The sequence below is a fragment of the Lethenteron reissneri genome, unplaced genomic scaffold (assembly GCF_015708825.2).
Source record: "Lethenteron reissneri isolate LAM-NWPU_2019-01 unplaced genomic scaffold, ASM1570882v1 scaffold_1393, whole genome shotgun sequence".
Taxonomy (NCBI): domain Eukaryota; kingdom Metazoa; phylum Chordata; class Hyperoartia; order Petromyzontiformes; family Petromyzontidae; genus Lethenteron; species Lethenteron reissneri.
Genome location: NW_026891106.1, coordinates 1 through 17,175, shown reverse-complemented (window position 1 = coordinate 17,175; position 17,175 = coordinate 1). Strand labels below are relative to the sequence as shown.

General features: G+C 52.8%; 1 protein-coding gene across 1 annotated transcript; it reads left to right on the top strand.

Annotated features, from left to right (window-relative positions):
• Positions 1 to 4: 4 nt before the first annotated feature.
• LOC133362166 (helicase POLQ-like) lies at positions 5 to 16,533 on the top strand (the record flags this gene model as incomplete). The annotated part of the gene is given in 13 exon segments (XM_061581119.1): positions 5 to 21; positions 23 to 243; positions 6,941 to 7,119; positions 9,160 to 9,316; positions 9,319 to 9,359; positions 10,125 to 10,200; positions 10,320 to 10,417; positions 10,926 to 11,033; positions 12,267 to 12,412; positions 15,016 to 15,033; positions 15,035 to 15,247; positions 15,761 to 15,902; positions 16,426 to 16,533. Coding segments are annotated over 13 exon segments (1,524 nt in total), but the record flags the coding sequence as incomplete, so codon positions are not given.
• Between the last annotated feature and the right edge of the window lie 642 nt (positions 16,534 to 17,175).

Sequence of the window (17,175 nt, the reverse complement as noted above, 5' to 3'; positions counted from 1 at the left end):
AGCCAACAAGGGCACGAGCATAAGATCGCATCAAGAAAACGCTCGTGGCAAACGCGTGGGCGGCAGCTACCCGCGTGGTCTCGCGCACCAGGCACCTGCAGGAGTCTGCGCTGTCGCACGAGAGGCAGATCGCCACGGAGACTTGTGCTGATGACAGCCAGTTTGAGATTGGGCCTTTCTATGGGCTTCCCACGAAGGTGCACAGCCTTCTGCAACAACAGCGTGGCATTAAAGAGCTCTACGGTAATGTGTGCTGTTTTTTACACTCGGATATTTACGCGAAACTGTCTCTCGGTTTTTTTTCATGCCAACATATCTTTTTTTTTCTCTCGTGGGAGAAATGGTAATTGAATAGTATTTGGCGGACTTACTCTTTGGTTCTTTCGGTAAAGTCACGTAGAAAGAGAAAATAATGAATTAAATACTAGCAAACGACATTTCGATTGCAACACAAGCAATCGTCATCAGGTACAAATGAAAGAGAAAACAAAGCCTAGTAAACTTAGAAATATAATGCAATACAACACAGATAGTCGGCTAACATAACGGTCAACACCCTACCTGGATTGATTACGCTCTTCCAAAGATTGCTAAATTTAAGAGAGAGATTAAACAGAACAGGAGACACACAGACAGACACATAAGCAGAGAGAGACAAACAACATAGGCACACAGACACAGAGACACACAATATAGACACACAGACAGACAATAAGCAAGAGAGACAACACAGAGACACAGAGAGACACAACATAGGTGTGGGGTCGCTAGCCCCCGAGATCCCTCCCTCGATAATGTTAACGGCCGGGCTAGCATCATCAATCGCCCCCCCGCTGCTAAGCGAACCGCTGCTAAGTTCCTCACCCATGGGGTGGGAGCCGTCGCCCGAGGATTCCACTCCACCGCGGGTCCGCGTAGCAGGCATGGTTAATTACGTACGCGCACACCCACACACACAGCTCCGTACGGCACTCACTCTTGCGCTTCTCTGCGCCGCGCTGGCCGCTCACGTTACAATCGCGCACCTGGGGTACGCCGATTTCGCACGACGAGCTTACGCCTACACCGTACTACACGCGTTCACACTTATAACACGTAACGAGCACACGCAAGCGGGGCACACGCCGACACAACGACTAAAGTCGCCGCCGCCGTGCGCGCGAGATAAACCGTACAACAATGCGCAGCCGATTACGCTATGATCGCGCACCTGGGGGACGCCGATTACGCACGCTGCGAGCTTACGCACACACAGTACCACACGCGTTCCCACACGCTCACACTGCACGACAAGATCACGCGAGACCACGCTTCGCTATTAATGATTTATTACCTGATAACTAATGTTGAATTAGTGAGTCGACGAGGCTGGCCTATTCCACTAAACCGGCACCTATTCCCTATTTATCGGCTATGATTCTAATTCCCCTTCTTACTCACTGTTAAGTGTCCACGGCGGTCCGCTGATCCTTGTGTTAACCGCGTGCCTCGGTGCGTCGCACGGACGTCCGGGTCGCTGGCTCGAGCGTCTGGTCGCCTGGCGCTGGAGTAAGAGAGCGATTTCCCCTCTGCGCTCCTCTATTTATCCTCCCTACCTCCCAAAGGGGATGCTGCGCTGAACAATGGGCTCGTGCACCCCAAGCCCGCGCACGGCAGTCCCCAGGCGCTGTTGATATGCTAATCAGTGTGCTGCGTGCAAGGCGTAAATCCTAATTACTCCCTTACCCTTCCTACCAATGGGGCTTGCGCGCTCAAGCGCAATTATCCCAACCCTCCATGACTATGCGCAACAGCCCCTGTGACCCCGCTATTCATGCTGTCCCGTGCCTCCCCTGCTCGCCCCGTCGACCCGTGGGAGTGTGTGTGGGGGGAAATGCGCCTCAACCGCGGTGGCCGAATGCCCCACGCCACGACCTACCATATTAAGGCCGGCCGCAGCGCCGCGGTGCCACGTAGCACGGGGAGGTCATCCAATTCCCTGATCGCCGGAAACCGTGAGAATTAATCCCGATAAGGGTCTCTCGGATAAAAACCGGTCGATCAGGTGACCTTCCCTTCCAGCTCTATGGGGGGGGGGGAATGCGTGCGGGTGTGTGCTTATGTGGGGCGGGTGATGGGGGGCAGTGCGGTGGGGGAAGCCGGGCGGCTCCCTGGTTCGGCAGAGCGGCCCCGTCGTTGTGGCACCACATAGCCCCCCGGGGTGCCAGTCCCCGTCCCGGGTTGACTGGAGCACCTCGCCTGGGTTGCCCCCACGAGGTATCGCCGCGGGGTCCGCGGGATTCGCCCGGCCCTTGTGGCTGGCCTCGGGGGTGGCGGCTCCGTCTCCTGGGGCTCCGGCGGTGGTCTCCTCCTCCATTCCAACGGCTCCCCTCGGCCTCTGGCACCTGCGGGCTGGGGAACAAACTCAGAGGCGGTGGGGTTTAAGGGTCGCCGTCCTCGTCGCCCCCGGCCCCGCCCGGGGCCCCTCGGAGCCCGGGGCTCCGTGGGGCCCATGTACTGCGCGAGGCCCCCGGGCACGGGGGGTGGGGGGACCCCGGGGTTTCGGGGTACTTGGACGGCGGGGCTCCCCCCCTCGGGGGCTGCTCGCCACGGCTTCAGTCGGCGGATGTTGACCACCATCTCCCGGCCCCTCTCTCCTCCCTGAATCAGCACCGTCCATGGTGAGATCTGCCGTCTCACAATCCAGGGTCCTCGCCAGTAGGTGGTCAGCTTCCCCACCTGTCCGGCACCGACGCGGGGAGTGTACAGCCACACCTCGGAGCCCGCAGTGTAGAAGGGGGGCTCCATACGGGGTCGGGCGCCCTGCTCTTGCCGCTGGTGCGCGGCCTCTCCGTGCGGGCAGGCTCGGCCCCTGGCCCCTCGCAGGGTCTCCAGCAAGTGCTCCACGGGGTGGCTCCCTTCCTCCCGTTGCGGCGGAGGAACACCGAACAGCAGATCTGCGGGCAGGCGAGACTCGCGACCAAACATCATTAGGAACGGGGTCTGTCCTGTAGAGGTGTGAACGGCGGTGGTGTAGGCGAACAGGGCATAGGGAAGGTGTTCGTCCCAGTCCTGTTGATTCGCGGCCGCCATGCGTTTAAGCTTCCCGGCCAGAGTCTGGTTCATCCTCTCTACCATCCCGTTCGCCTGGGGGTGATACGCCGTGGTTCGGTCCTTCTGGATCCCGAACTCTCGGCACAGCGCCTGAAATAATTCGGCCTCGAATTCACTACCCTGGTCGGTAATGACTCGTTCGGGGATCCCGCACTTAAGTACATAGTTTTCCACGAAGGCCCGGGCCACTACAAGGGCTGTTTTATCTGGGATAGCCACCGCCACGGGGTAGCGGGTGAAGTATTCCACCGCTACGAGAATATATCGGTTGCCCCGGTGGGATCGTGGAAAGGGCCCCTGCAGGTCGATTCCGACCAACTGATTCGTCCGACTGACTCGGAACGGCCTCAGGGGTACCTGGTACCTCGCCGGCTTTTGCCCACACTGCTGACAGGCCCGGCAGCCCTGCACCCAGGCGGCCACATCTTGTGCCAATTTGGGCCAGAGATACTGGCGACGCAGGGTCTCCCGGGTGCGCCGTTCCCCATCATGGCCCCCGAGTGGGTGGTCATGCACCAGCCGTAGCAGCTGGGGTCGCACCTGGGCAGGAACACAGATGCCCCCCGGCTGGCCGGCCTCGGTTAACTCCCGTACCACTCCGTTCCGCACACACAACCGGGCATACAAACCGCTCCAGGGTCCTGGTAGGGCGCTCTTTTCCTCCCGCAGTGCCGCCTCCACTGCCGCCAGATCCGGATCTCGCTGCTGGGTCTGTCTCAGCTGCTCGTCGTTTAGGCCCGGGAAGGCGCAGCCGACGTCCTCCTGGATCCGTCCGATCGGGTCCCGAGCCGCGGGTCCCGCGCTTGCCGGGCGGTCGACGGGATCCTCAGTGCCACCTGTGAGGGTTTCTGTGGCGCACACTGCACTCTCCCTCGCTGGGGGGGGGTCAGTGGCCGCGGCCTCTCGGGGGTCCGTTGCCTGCCGGCAGCGTCCCCCGTGAAACACGGGCAGGCCTCCTCCGCCCTCGTCTCGGCGTACACCGTGGGTCGCCTCGACAAGGCGTCCGCGTTTGCATGCGTCCGGCCAGCCCGATACTCGATTTGCAGGTTGTACTCCTGCAACTGCGCCAACCACCGGGCCATCTGCCCCCGCGGCTCCTTGAATGTAAGAAGAAACTGCAGAGCATAATGGTCAGTGCGTACGCGACATCTCCTGCCGTACAAATACGGTCGGAACTGTTTGCATGCGAAAATCACGGCGTACAACTCTTGGCGGGTCACGCAATAGTTCAGCTCGGCCCCACTCAAGGTCCGGCTGGCGTACGCGATGACTCGTTCCGCCCCATCCTGTACCTGTGACAACACCGCGCCCAGCCCGCTGCTGCAGGCGTCGGTGTCCAAAATAAAATCGGTGGTAAAATCGGGGAAAGCGAGGGTGGGGGCGTGGGTGAGGTGGTCTTTGAGAGTGGTGAAGGCCGTCTGGCAGGCCCCCGTCCACTGGTAGGGGTGCTTAGGGGAGGTGAGTTGGGTGAGGGGGCGTGCAATCTCGCTGAATCCCTTTACAAATCGACGATAATAGGTGGCGAGCCCCAAAAATGATCTGATCTCCGTCAGGTTCCTTGGCCGTGGCCACTCCACTACGTGCGCGCAATTTGTGGGGGTCGCTAGCCCCCGAGATCTCTCCCTCGATAATGTTAACGGCCGGGCTAGCATCATCAATCGCCCCCCCTGCTAAGCGAACCGCTGCTAAGTTCCTCACCCATGGGGTGGGAGCCGTCGCCCGAGGATTCCACTCCACCGCGGGTCCGCGTAGCAGGCATGGTTAATTACGTACGCGCACACCCACAGCTCCGTACGGCACTCACTCTTGCGCTTCTCTGCGCCGCGCTGGCCGCTCACGTTACAATCGCGCACCTGGGGTACGCCGATTTCGCACGACGAGAGCTTACGCCTACACCGTACTACACGCGTTCACACTTATAACACGTAACGAGCACACGCAAGCGGGGCACACGCCGACACAACGACTAAAGTCGCCGCCGCCGTGCGCGCGAGATAAACCGTACAACAATGCGCAGCCGATTACGCTATGATCGCGCACCTGGGGGACGCCGATTACGCACGCTGCGAGCTTACGCACACACAGTACCACACGCGTTCCCACACGCTCACACTGCACGACAAGATCACGCGAGACCACGCTTCGCTATTAATGATTTATTACCTGATAACTAATGTTGAATTAGTGAGTCGACGAGGCTGGCCTATTCCACTAAACCGGCACCTATTCCCTATTTATCGGCTATGATTCTAATTCCCCTTCTTACTCACTGTTAAGTGTCCACGGCGGTCCGCTGATCCTTGTGTTAACCGCGTGCCTCGGTGCGTCGCACGGACGTCCGGGTCGCTGGCTCGAGCTGCGTCTGGTCGCCTGGCGCTGGAGTAAGAGAGCGATTTCCCCTCTGCGCTCCTCTATTTATCCTCCCTACCTCCCAAAGGGGATGCTGCGCTGAACAATGGGCTCGTGCACCCCAAGCCCGCGCACGGCAGTCCCCAGGCGCTGTTGATATGCTAATCAGTGTGCTGCGTGCAAGGCGTAAATCCTAATTACTCCCTTACCCTTCCTACCAATGGGGCTTGCGCGCTCAAGCGCAATTATCCCAACCCTCCATGACTATGCGCAACAGCCCCTGTGACCCCGCTATTCATGCTGTCCCGTGCCTCCCCTGCTCGCCCCGTCGACCCGTGGGAGTGTGGGTGGGGGAAATGCGCCTCAACCGCGGTGGCCGAATGCCCCACGCCACGACCTACCATATTAAGGCCGGCCGCAGCGCCGCGGTGCCACGTAGCACGGGGAGGTCATCCAATTCCCTGATCGCCGGAAACCGTGAGAATTAATCCCGATAAGGGTCTCTCGGATAAAAACCGGTCGATCAGGTGACCTTCCCTTCCAGCTCTATGGGGGGGGGGGAATGCGTGCGGGTGTGTGCTTATGTGGGGCGGGTGATGGGGGGCAGTGCGGTGGGGGAAGCCGGGCGGCTCCCTGGTTCGGCAGAGCGGCCCCGTCGTTGTGGCACCACATAGGCACACAGAGAAACGACGCCTCTGTGTCGAGGCCTTAGATAGAGAGGGGGTAGAGAGAGAGGGGTGGGGGGTACAGAGAGAGGGGGGCAAAGAGTGAGGGGGGCAGAGAGGGAGGGGGGGTTGATAAATTAATTTTTAGTACATGGTGGAATTTTGCTAAATGTATTTTACCAATTTGTTTTTGTTATAACAGCATATCACTGCTTATTTGATTCGTACTGTAAACGTTTACACATCACCAGTGTCGTGATGTTAGCTGTCAAGCCTAATCCAATTTCTCACACATTAGGTGATGGTTGAAACATTTTTGTCGTCCTGCACGCAAGTTAATCATTTTAATCGGCGTTTTTGTTCTCTTAACGTGTAATAAGCCACCCGTTTGAAAAAAAATTAACCCGTAAAAACAAAGTTTTTCACTATAAATCCTTTATATGCATGGCGGCTAGAGTCCTCTCGTCCTCTGGCTTGAGATGGCTGCCACCTATCGGTCAGATGATTGCCTGCCACCATTAAGCAATTGGTAATTAAATATAATTTATTTTTTCCTAAAAAGTGTAAAAGTTAGGAAAAAAAATTTAACGAGAATAAATTGTCACGCACAACGAGTCTGTGTGCAAAATGTCAGCTCGATTGGATCACGGGAAGTGGGTTAAAAAACGACCGAAAGATTTGCACGGTCGTAAGCGCGCAAGCAAGCACGCAAGCACGCAAGCGAACTTAATATAAAGGATTTAATTACAATTGACACATTCACGTGTTTCAGATTCTGCCGTGCATTTAATCATTCTCTTTTTATATTTGTGTCGACACATGACGCCGCAAAGCCTGGCAGCACGACTGCTTGTCCCTGGACTCCGTGAGACGAGGGAAGAATCTGATTTACTCTTTACCGACAAGTGGCGGCAAGACGCTCGTGGCAGAGATCCTCATGCTGAGGCAGCTGCTCTGCAAGAGAACGGACGCTCTGCTCATTCTTCCCTACGTTGCCATCGTCCAGGAGAAGGTAACGATCGCTTTTGTACACGCACATTTCCACACCGACACAGCAGCATAAATGCGGTTATACGAATGACTCTTTGGTTCTTTCGGTAAAGTGACGTATAAAGAGAAAATGATCAATTAAATACTAGCATACGACGTTTCAATTGCAACGCAAGCAATCGTCATCAGGTATAAATGAAATAGAAACACAAATCTAGTATACTTAGAAATGTAATGTAATACAACAGAGAGTCGGATAACATAACAGTCAACACCCTACCTGGTTGATTACGTTCTTCCTGAGAATACTAAATTTGAGAGAGAGATTAAACAGAACCAGAGACATATAGACAGACATATAAGCAGACAGATATCACAGAGATACATAGAGAGAGAGAGACGTACAAAGGCACACAGAGAAACCACGTCTCTGTGTCGAGGCCTATGTTTTGTCTCTATGTAAAGTCCTCCAAGATAAGTCAACTGAGGCAGCCGGGAATTTGGAAGTCTCGTTGAAATATTTCCGTCTTGGCTTAGGAACAGATACTCGGATGCAGAGTACAATCTCGGGTTCATCAATTATTCCCACACGACACACAATTGTGATGTGTCGCCGCTGCTACTGCTGCTGCTGCTACTGTCGGGGTCGCTAGCCCCCGAGATCCCTCCCTCGATGATGCTTACGGCCGGGCTAACCTCATCAATCGCCCCCCCGCTGCTGAGCGAACCGCTGCTAGGTTCCTCACCCATGGTGTGGGAGCCGTCGCCCGAGGATTCCCCTCCCCCGCGGGTCCGCGTAGTAGGCATGGTTGGATACCGCGTAGTATTATGTCCCCCTTTACGCTACCACGATACCTCCCTTTCCTAATCGCGTACCTGCGACCCACACGGAGCGAACGTACGCACACACACACACCGCTCCGTGCACTCCAACTCCACACTGACTACTCGCGTTATGATCGTGCACCTGTATCACACACGGAGTGAACACACGCGACACCTACTCTCGCACCGCTCTGCGCAGCGCTCCCCCGAGGCGAGCCGCAGCACTACAGAACCACTGCGTACACGCTCACCCACGCGCTCACACTGCACGACAAGATCACGCGAACCACGCTTCGCTATTAATGATTTATTATCCGCTACCTGGAACTAGATGTTAAATCAGTGAGTCGACGAGGCTGGCCTACGCTGATACCTCTATACCTATTCCCCATTTATCTGCTATGATTCTAATTCACCTTCTTACTCACTGTTAAGTGTCCACGGCGGTCCGCTGATCCTTGTGCTAACCGCGTGCCTCGGTGCGTCGCACGGACGTCCGGGTCGCTGGCTCGAGCTGCGTCTGGTCGCCTGGCGCTGGAGTAAGAGAGCGATTTCCCCTCTGCGCCCCTCTATTTATCCTCCCTACCTCAAAGGGGATGCTGCGCTGAACAATGGGCTCGCGCACCTCGAGCCCGCGCACGGCGGTTCCGGGCGCTTTTGATCTGCTAATCAGTGAGCGGCGTTGGCGGCGTACATCCTAATTAATCCCTTACCCTTCCTAACAATGGGGCCTGCGCGCTCAAGCGTAATTATCCCAACCCTCCATGACTATGCGCAACAGCTCCTGCGGTCCCGCTATTCATGCTGTCCCGTCCCTCCCCTGCTTGCCCCGTCGACCCGTGGGGGTGTGTGTGGGGGGAAATGCGCCTCAACCGCGGTGGCCGAATGCCCCATGCCGCGACCATACCATATTAAGGCTGGTCGCAGCGCCGCGGCGCAACGTAGCACGGGGGAGGTCGTCCAATTCCCTGATCGCCGGAAACCGTGAGAGTTAACCCCGATAAGGGTTTTTCGGATAAAAACCGGTCGGCCAGGTGACCTCCCCTCGGAGCTCTATGGGGGGGGGGGGGGGAAATGCGTGGTGGTGTCTCGTGTGAGGTGAGGTGAGGGGGACGCGGGGTTGGCTCCGTTGCTTGGTGGTGGCGAGGTCGGGATTTGGGCGCCTGCCGAACGGCTTCATGGCGGCGGCATCACACTACTACTGCTGCTACTACTGCTGCTGCTGCTGCTCGAACAGGTGCGGAGCCTGTCTGTGTTTGGTGTGGAGCTTGAAATCTTCATAGAGGAATACGCGGGAAGCAAGGGGCGCATGCCACCGCGAAAACACCGAAAGAAGAATTCTCTCTACATCGCCACCATTGAGAAAGCCCACAGCCTGGTCAACGCCCTTCTAGAGGAGGGCGCATGAAGGAGATTGGCCTGATCGTTGTGGATGAGGTATGCGGCATTCATTATTTAATTACAGAGAATAATTGGCATCCTGCAAATGTCATTACAAATGTTACGTATTAATGTTCATCATCGTCATAATCAGCCGTCGTGAATTACTTCTGGATGAGGGCATCCCCAAGCCTCCGCCATCTTGCACAGGCCCACAATGCAACAGTCCACCCAGCAGCAGCAGCACGAGCTGTGACGTCAGTGCAATGTAGTGTTGAGTCTCATTTGCAGCGACGTACTAATGGTTTGATAATAGTTTTTTTACCCTTCTATCTGGCAACAAAACTGACACATTTTTTACGAGGCGTCATGTTTGCATAGACCACAATACCTGCAGTCATAATACAAACAAAAAACATAACTCTGATAATGATATGCACTGTCCTTGAAGTTGATTGGTCCACACCCAAGACAGCTTTCCTTAGAGCCTTTTGGCGTCATCTGGTCCAACCCATGTGAGACTAGGCTCTAAGGAAAGCTGTCTCGGGTGTGGACCAATCAACTTCAAGGACCATGTGAGACTAGGCTCTAAGGAAAGCTGTCTCGGTGTGGGCCAATCAACTTCAAGGACAGTGCATACATTATCAGAGTGTGTTTTTTGTTTGCATTCCGACCGCAGGTATTGTGGTCTATGCAAACATGGCTCCTCGTAAAAAAAGTGTCAGTTTTGTTGCCAGATAGAAGGGTAAAAAACCAATTATCATGTTTTACTGGCAAATGAGGTCCCAATGGTGTACTAATGGTTTGTTGCGTGGTCTGTAGCTGCACATGTTGGGCGAAGGTGGCAGCCGTGGGGCCACCCTGGAGCAGACGCTGGCCAAGGTTCAGTATGCGTCAAGTACGTTTGTTCTCACCCTGCAGTTATCATACATTACTGCGGGTTTCCAGTCGTCGTTGTGGTGATTCAGTTCCATCTGTGATTCAGTGTGGTGTTGCATTCGCTTGATTCTATTGCAGAAACAACTCAGGTCATCGGTATGAGTGCCACTCTGAGCAACATCAAGGACTTGCAAAAATTCCTGAATGCGGAGTTGTACACTAACGATTTTCGACCGGTAGGAATCACATTCATCTTCTTGGTTCTTTCGGTAAAGTCACGTAGAAGGGAAGTAATAAATAATAAAAATAAAACAATAAAATAATTCTCACGACGTTTCGGCCACAACGCAAGCAGCCGTTTTTTTTTTTGTCAAGACGCTCTTCACCCCTCCATCCCAGCTTAAATAGTCGCCCCAAGCCTGGGGTGTGTCATTCAGACTCTGTCTTTCGACAGACCTGTTCTACACCTGAGGACGGCCGCTTGCGTTGTGGCCGAAACGTCGTGAGAATTATTTTAAAATGTTTTATTTTTATTATTTTATTATTTCCATCCTACGTGACTTTACCGAAAGAACCAAGAAGATGAATCCCTGCAGTCACGAAAGCTTTACATCGAAAAGAATCACATTCTTATTATTATTATTGAAAGTTTAATTTTCATAAAAATGTTGCGCAACTGATGTGTGAAAGATACACGTCTTCAACCTCTTACAAAAGTCTACATGGCTGCCGTGATCCTCACAGGTCCAGTTAAGAGAGTACATTAAGCTTGGAGACTCTATCTACGAGGTAAACAACAAGGCTCGGTGTCCAGAAGAAAGCTTCAGTTTTATCCGACTGCTCAGTCACAAGGTGAGTGCACAGACATCAATGGAAATAAAATAGGCACACAAGCTTTTGAACAGCTTTCAAGTTTAAATAACCTGTGTATATATCTGGACAGATGGATAGAGGAAGCAGACATTGCTTCTTCTTCTTGGTTCTTTCGGTAAAGTCAAGTCGAAGGGAAGTAATAAAATAGTAAAAATAAAACATTATACAATAATTCTCACGACGTTTCGGCCACAACGCAAGCAGCCGTCCTCAGGTGAAGACCAGGTCTGTCGGGGAGACAGCGTCTGACCTGGTTTTCACCTGAGGACGGCTGCTTGCGTTGTGGCCGAAACGTCGTGAGAATTATTTTATTATGTTTTATTTTTATTATTTTATACTTCCCTTCTACGTGATGACTTTACCGAAAGAACCAAGAAGAAGAATCCCTGCAGTCACGAAAGCTTTAAATCGAAAGAGACATTGCTTGTTGATTTTGTTATTGATACTCTCCACAATGACGTGATTGATTATTTTCTGAAATGCACAGTTACGTCTATTGACATTTCACGATGGGCTACATGTGATGGTTGTCAAAGCTTGTTCAAGAACGAGCCACTTTGCCATTCGCCTAGGTAGGTCCCTGCGGGCCACACGGTAGCAAAGCTCTCTTCCTACGCTACAGGAATTTTGCTGGAGCAGCCAGACCTGATGACGGACGCTTGTGTAGCCTTCGAAACGTCGTGATTTAATGTAGCTGTAGTAGTAGGTTTTTACCCTTTTAAACTGGTACAAAACTGACACCTTTATACAAGGCATCATGTTTGCAATAACCACAACACAAGTAGTCAAAAAAGCAAACAAAAATAAGCAAAATAAGCAACTTTGATAATGATAATAATATGCACTGTCATCAGAGTTGCTTATTTTTGTTTGCATTTTTGACTACTTGTGTTGTGGTTATTGCAAACATGATGCCTTGTATAAAGGTGTCAGTTTTGTACCAGTTTAAAGGGTAAAAGCCTACTATATTTTGCCACTGGTAAAAGAGAGGTCTCATAGTGTTAATGTAGTTGTTTTCACTTTTTTTATTTTTTACCCTTACCCCACGTGACTTTACCAGAAAAACCAGAGAGTTTGGTAGCAGAGCGTTCGCATTCCCCGGTTCTCACCGGCCAGTTATCACCACGACGCACTCCGTACGTGGCCCAAGGCGGTCGGCTGGTCACATGCCCCTGTGCTACGTCGTGGCTGCTGTGTGTGCTGCGGCGACAGTACTCAAGCGCAATGCTGAAGACGGACCCAGACCACATCGTGGCTCTGGTCACGGAAGTCATCCCCGCTCACTCCTGTCTCGTCTTCTGCCCCACGAAGAAGAACTGCGAGAATGTGGCAGAGATGATCTGCAAGTACCTGGCAAAGTACGTGTACCTCTACATTGCAGTCGTACATCTTGCAAGAGTTACTCCTTGATGTCACATTAGAAGGCAGTTGTTCGATGTATTTACGTCGGTGTGTCAAATATCTTTAACGTGCACAATTGAGTTTTGAGAGTTGCTTGAATACAATCTATACTTTCAATACCGAATGCAAAAAATGCATCGTGTTGTTTAAACTGGAAATTCCTGAAGGCTCTTGTGCATTTCTTAAAAATGTTTACACCGATCTGTGCAGATTGTTTTTGTTATTTTCCTCAAGGGAAAGTGACCTTGCAGGGGGCAGTTCTTGGGCTACGAACCGAATTCATTCCTGAGACCCGTTCGCAAGTCTAACGGTTCATTACGAGCGGAACACAATAATGCGCTTATTTAAATGCCCATCAGGTCAGTGTTGTGAAATGTGTTACAGTTCAACAATAAGGAAAGCATTGTTAAACTCATAATGAATAAGAAATACTGTACTTTTACACTTGGTACTGTAAAAAGTACTGTATTGTAAATAAAACTAAAAATAAAGTAACACAAACAGAAAAAACACTTTTTTTATTTTCATTTACCTTGAGTCCTAGGTCGTAGTCGAAAGGGGGGCAATGAGACCCCGGGGTCCCGAATAAACAGAAGTCAAAATCGTAATTAACAAATTATATTTTTGGCGACTCTGTCCCACCGCGCACATCAACGCAGCGACCCACCAGAAATCATTCTTCTCGTTCTTCACCGAGCACCCGTCAGTTGCCAAAGTTGCCGTCGTCATAAATAAAACTTTGATTAGAGGAATAGATTGCCGTGTCGTTCGTCTTCAACAGACACAACGTGACGTCGCAACGCAGTTTGTGCGAGAGCCGGGGGCTTATGGGACCCCGGGGTCCCGCCATAAGGTTTAATTGCGCACACACGCACACACACACACACACACACGCACACACACACGCACACACACACACACACACACACCACACACGCACACACACGCACACACGCACACGCACACACACACGCACCGCACACGCACGCACACGCACACACACACGCACACACACGCACACACACGCACACACGCACGCACACGCACGCACACGCACACACACGTACACACCACGCACACACGCACACACACACACACACGCGCACACACGCGCACACACGTGCACACACGCACACACACGCACACACACACGCACACACACACGCACACACACCACCCACGCACACACACACACACGCACACGCACACACGCACACACACACACCACACCACCCCACACACACACACCACACACACCCACGCACGCGCACACGCACCACACGCGCACGCCACACGCACGCACACGCACGCACACACGCACACACGCACACACACGCACACACGCACACACACGCACACACACACGCACACACACACACACGCGCACACACACGTGCACACACACACGCACACACGTGCACACAAAGACAAAAGTCCCCCACATAGCCTTAACAGACTGTAGGAGCAAGTGCTGTTAGCGAGAAGTACTTTTGTAGACCGTTATGGCGCACGCGGGGGTGGGTGGCCAAAACCACGTCCGACCACCTTTGTCTCCCCAGTGGCGATGTTGACACACGGAGCCACTACAGGTGTTGGCTGTGGGCAAGAAAGGGTTTTATTCGCCACGACAGTTTGCACAGACAAGGAATGTACTATGGCAGGAAGGTGCATACATTCAACATGTAGGAATCTTAAAACTTAAATAAGTGGTATACAGTCTAACTATACTAAAATGACAAAGTCTAACTAATACTAAGGGGCTAAAGTATGTAAAATTTTGAATAAGTATACAATATAAGATGTACAATCTTAAAATACAAATAGGGTGACCTGTTGTAAATATGGCAAGGTGTAATTTTGTAGATGAAATGTTAAAGTGTAAAGTTCATTTTAAGCCCTTGGCCTTGCTGAAGAGGTCAACAGCGGATGGGAAGAAACTGTGTTTATGACGTGAGGTTTGGTCCTGATGGACCGCAGCCTTCTGCCGGAGGGGAGTAGCTGGTACAGAGAGTGTCCAGGGTGCGAGGAATCGGCCACAATCTTCCTCGCTCGCCACGATCACACTTTCCAACTCGCACGCGCAAACGCTCACTCCCAGCGCGAGAACGACCCGTCACATCTCGGTGAGGACCCGTACCCGTACACGGCCGCACCAGGGTCGCAAATGGTTACCCGTACTTGGCCGGTTCCGGGTACCCGTTCCCTACCCGTACCCTACCCGAAATGAGTGACAAACGGTGACTCACCAGTGACTCACGGCCTACCTGTACCCGGCCGCACCAGGGTTGCAAATGGGTACCCTACCCGTACCCGGCTGCACCAGGGTCGCAAACGGCTACCCGTACCCGGCCGGGTACGGGTAGCCGGGTATCGGGCAGGGTACGGGTATCGGGTACCCGGTTGCGACCTCTGGCCCCCACCCAGCACATTGACAAACGGACTTCACAGCAGACGTCGACAGCGGATGTCGACGTCGCCGCCTGGAGCGGAGAAAGCGCTCGCAGGTGACAACACCAGCGGCACCACCGCCCCCTTTCCGGCGCGTTCTGACCGCCCGCAGGACGTTCCTGCGTCACCGCGCAGGAGAAACATGCGCTGCTCGCCGAGCTGCGGGCCGACGGGGAGCTGTGTCCCGTGCTGCGGCACACGGTCCCCTACGGCCTGGCCTACCACCACGGCGGCCTCACGGGCGAGGAGCGCCGCCTCATCGAGGAGGCCTACTTTGGCGGCACGCTCTGCCTGCTGGCGTGCACCTCCACGCTGGCGGCCGGCGTCAATCTACCGGCACGCAGGTTCGCCACCTCGGTCGTCGGTGCATTGCGGTGTCGGCCGCACCTCCGATTAGCACGGCTGGCTACGTACGGCGCGAAAGAAGTTGAGCGCGTGTGTACATAACCGCCGTGAAGTTAGCCATCAATCATGTTGTGAGTTGGGGGAGTGTTTTGGCATCGGCACGCCAGAGACGTTTAAAACGTGTAAATGAAAGATGTGCGCCTTCAATTTTAGATACTCATTCGCCACGCAGAAGCCATTGGCATAGCGCGGTAAAAAGTACGCGGTCACCTTGCACAAAGTCTCCGATGATTTTTAAGGTGGTACCACGTGTTGTTTGGCATGATGTTCTTGAAGAAGCTGTCAACACGTAGGGCGACATGTCGGACGTCGTGCCAAACGACAAGCGGCACGACCCGAAAGCACATCGGAGTGCTATGCGTCACAACCACGCTCGAATGTTTTTCTTGTTCGTCGATAACTTGTGGATCGTCTCCTGTGCCTCCTGCCCCAACGCACGCACCTGCCTTCAGGGTGATCCTCCGCTCCCCCTACATCGGCAATTCCTTCCTAAGCCGAAGCCAGTACAAGCAGATGGTGGGCCGTGCCGGGCGGGCGGGGATAGACGCGTCGGGAGAGAGCATCACCATCGTCAACAGCAGGGACAAGCCCAAGGTGTAGCGGCTGTTCTGCTGCCATGCTCCCAATGTTAGAATTAGCTGAAGGACGTCCCATTCAAAAGTTGAGCGTCTTGTTAAAATGATCACACCGGCCTACAGACCTTGTTCTTGTGTAGCAAGTGTGCTCTTTGTAATCGATTTCTCTGTCACCATTGGAACCTCCTTTGCCAGTCGCAAAATATGATTTAAAAAATTTACCCTTTTATCTGGCAACAAAACTGACACCTTTTTTACAAGGAGTCATGTTTGCATTGACCACAATACCTGCGGTCGGAATGCTAACAAAAACACAACTCTGATAATGTACGCACTGTCCTTGAAGTTGATTGGCCCACACCTGAGACAGCTTTCCTTAGAGCCTAGTCTCACATGGTGTTGGACCAGATGACGCCAAAATGCGCACAACTCAAAGACAACGCACCATCAGAGTATGAGAGCTCGGGGTGAAGCATTTACACCATTGGAACCTCATTTGCCAGAAGAAAAAATATGATTTTTCTGCGTTTTTCTACTTGTAGGTGGTGACGCTACTTGTGGATGGACCATTTGAAGTTTGCCAGAGTAGCCTGGCACATGCAGATGGAAAAGGAGTTCAAAGCCTACTCCTGTCACTCATTGGCTTGAAGGTCAGTTTCTGTTCTGCTTATAACGTAAATTACGCACGAAATGAACTGCAGTGACGTTTCCATGGAAATGTTACGCAGCAACCAGGAGACAAGTCTGTTTAATAATACTCGGCACCTGTTTGTGTGTTTTTGGAGCCGATGTTTACCGTTTACAAACTGCTGGGGCAACAGATGCATGCATTTGACACGATACATTTGATATGAAACGGTTCGTGGTAGTTACATACTCAGAGTTTAAATAGATCATGCTTCATAATCAACGTTGTTGGGTTTAGATCGCCGCGTTATTTATAAATGTGTCGTAACCCTCCACCACCACACGGCCAATCAGTAAAAAAGTGTCACGTTGACAAAAGACAAAATAGTTCACTGCTTTAGCCCACCGTGTGTTGAAGCGTGAAACCACAACATTTACAATTTGAGTAGCACGACGTTTCGCTGGTAATTGCATCCAGCATCATCATCGGGCAATTCGCCAGAATGGTGAGGCTCTGCTGTGTCTCCTGATCTTATATAGAGCAGCAGCAGCAGCAGAGTGATGTCATCATTAAGTCATCAACTCATCAGATCATGCTTGTTTGAGTGAACCCCAAGCTTGGATCGTCTTTTTAAGCTGGGTTGCAAATTATTTGTCAAGGCGCT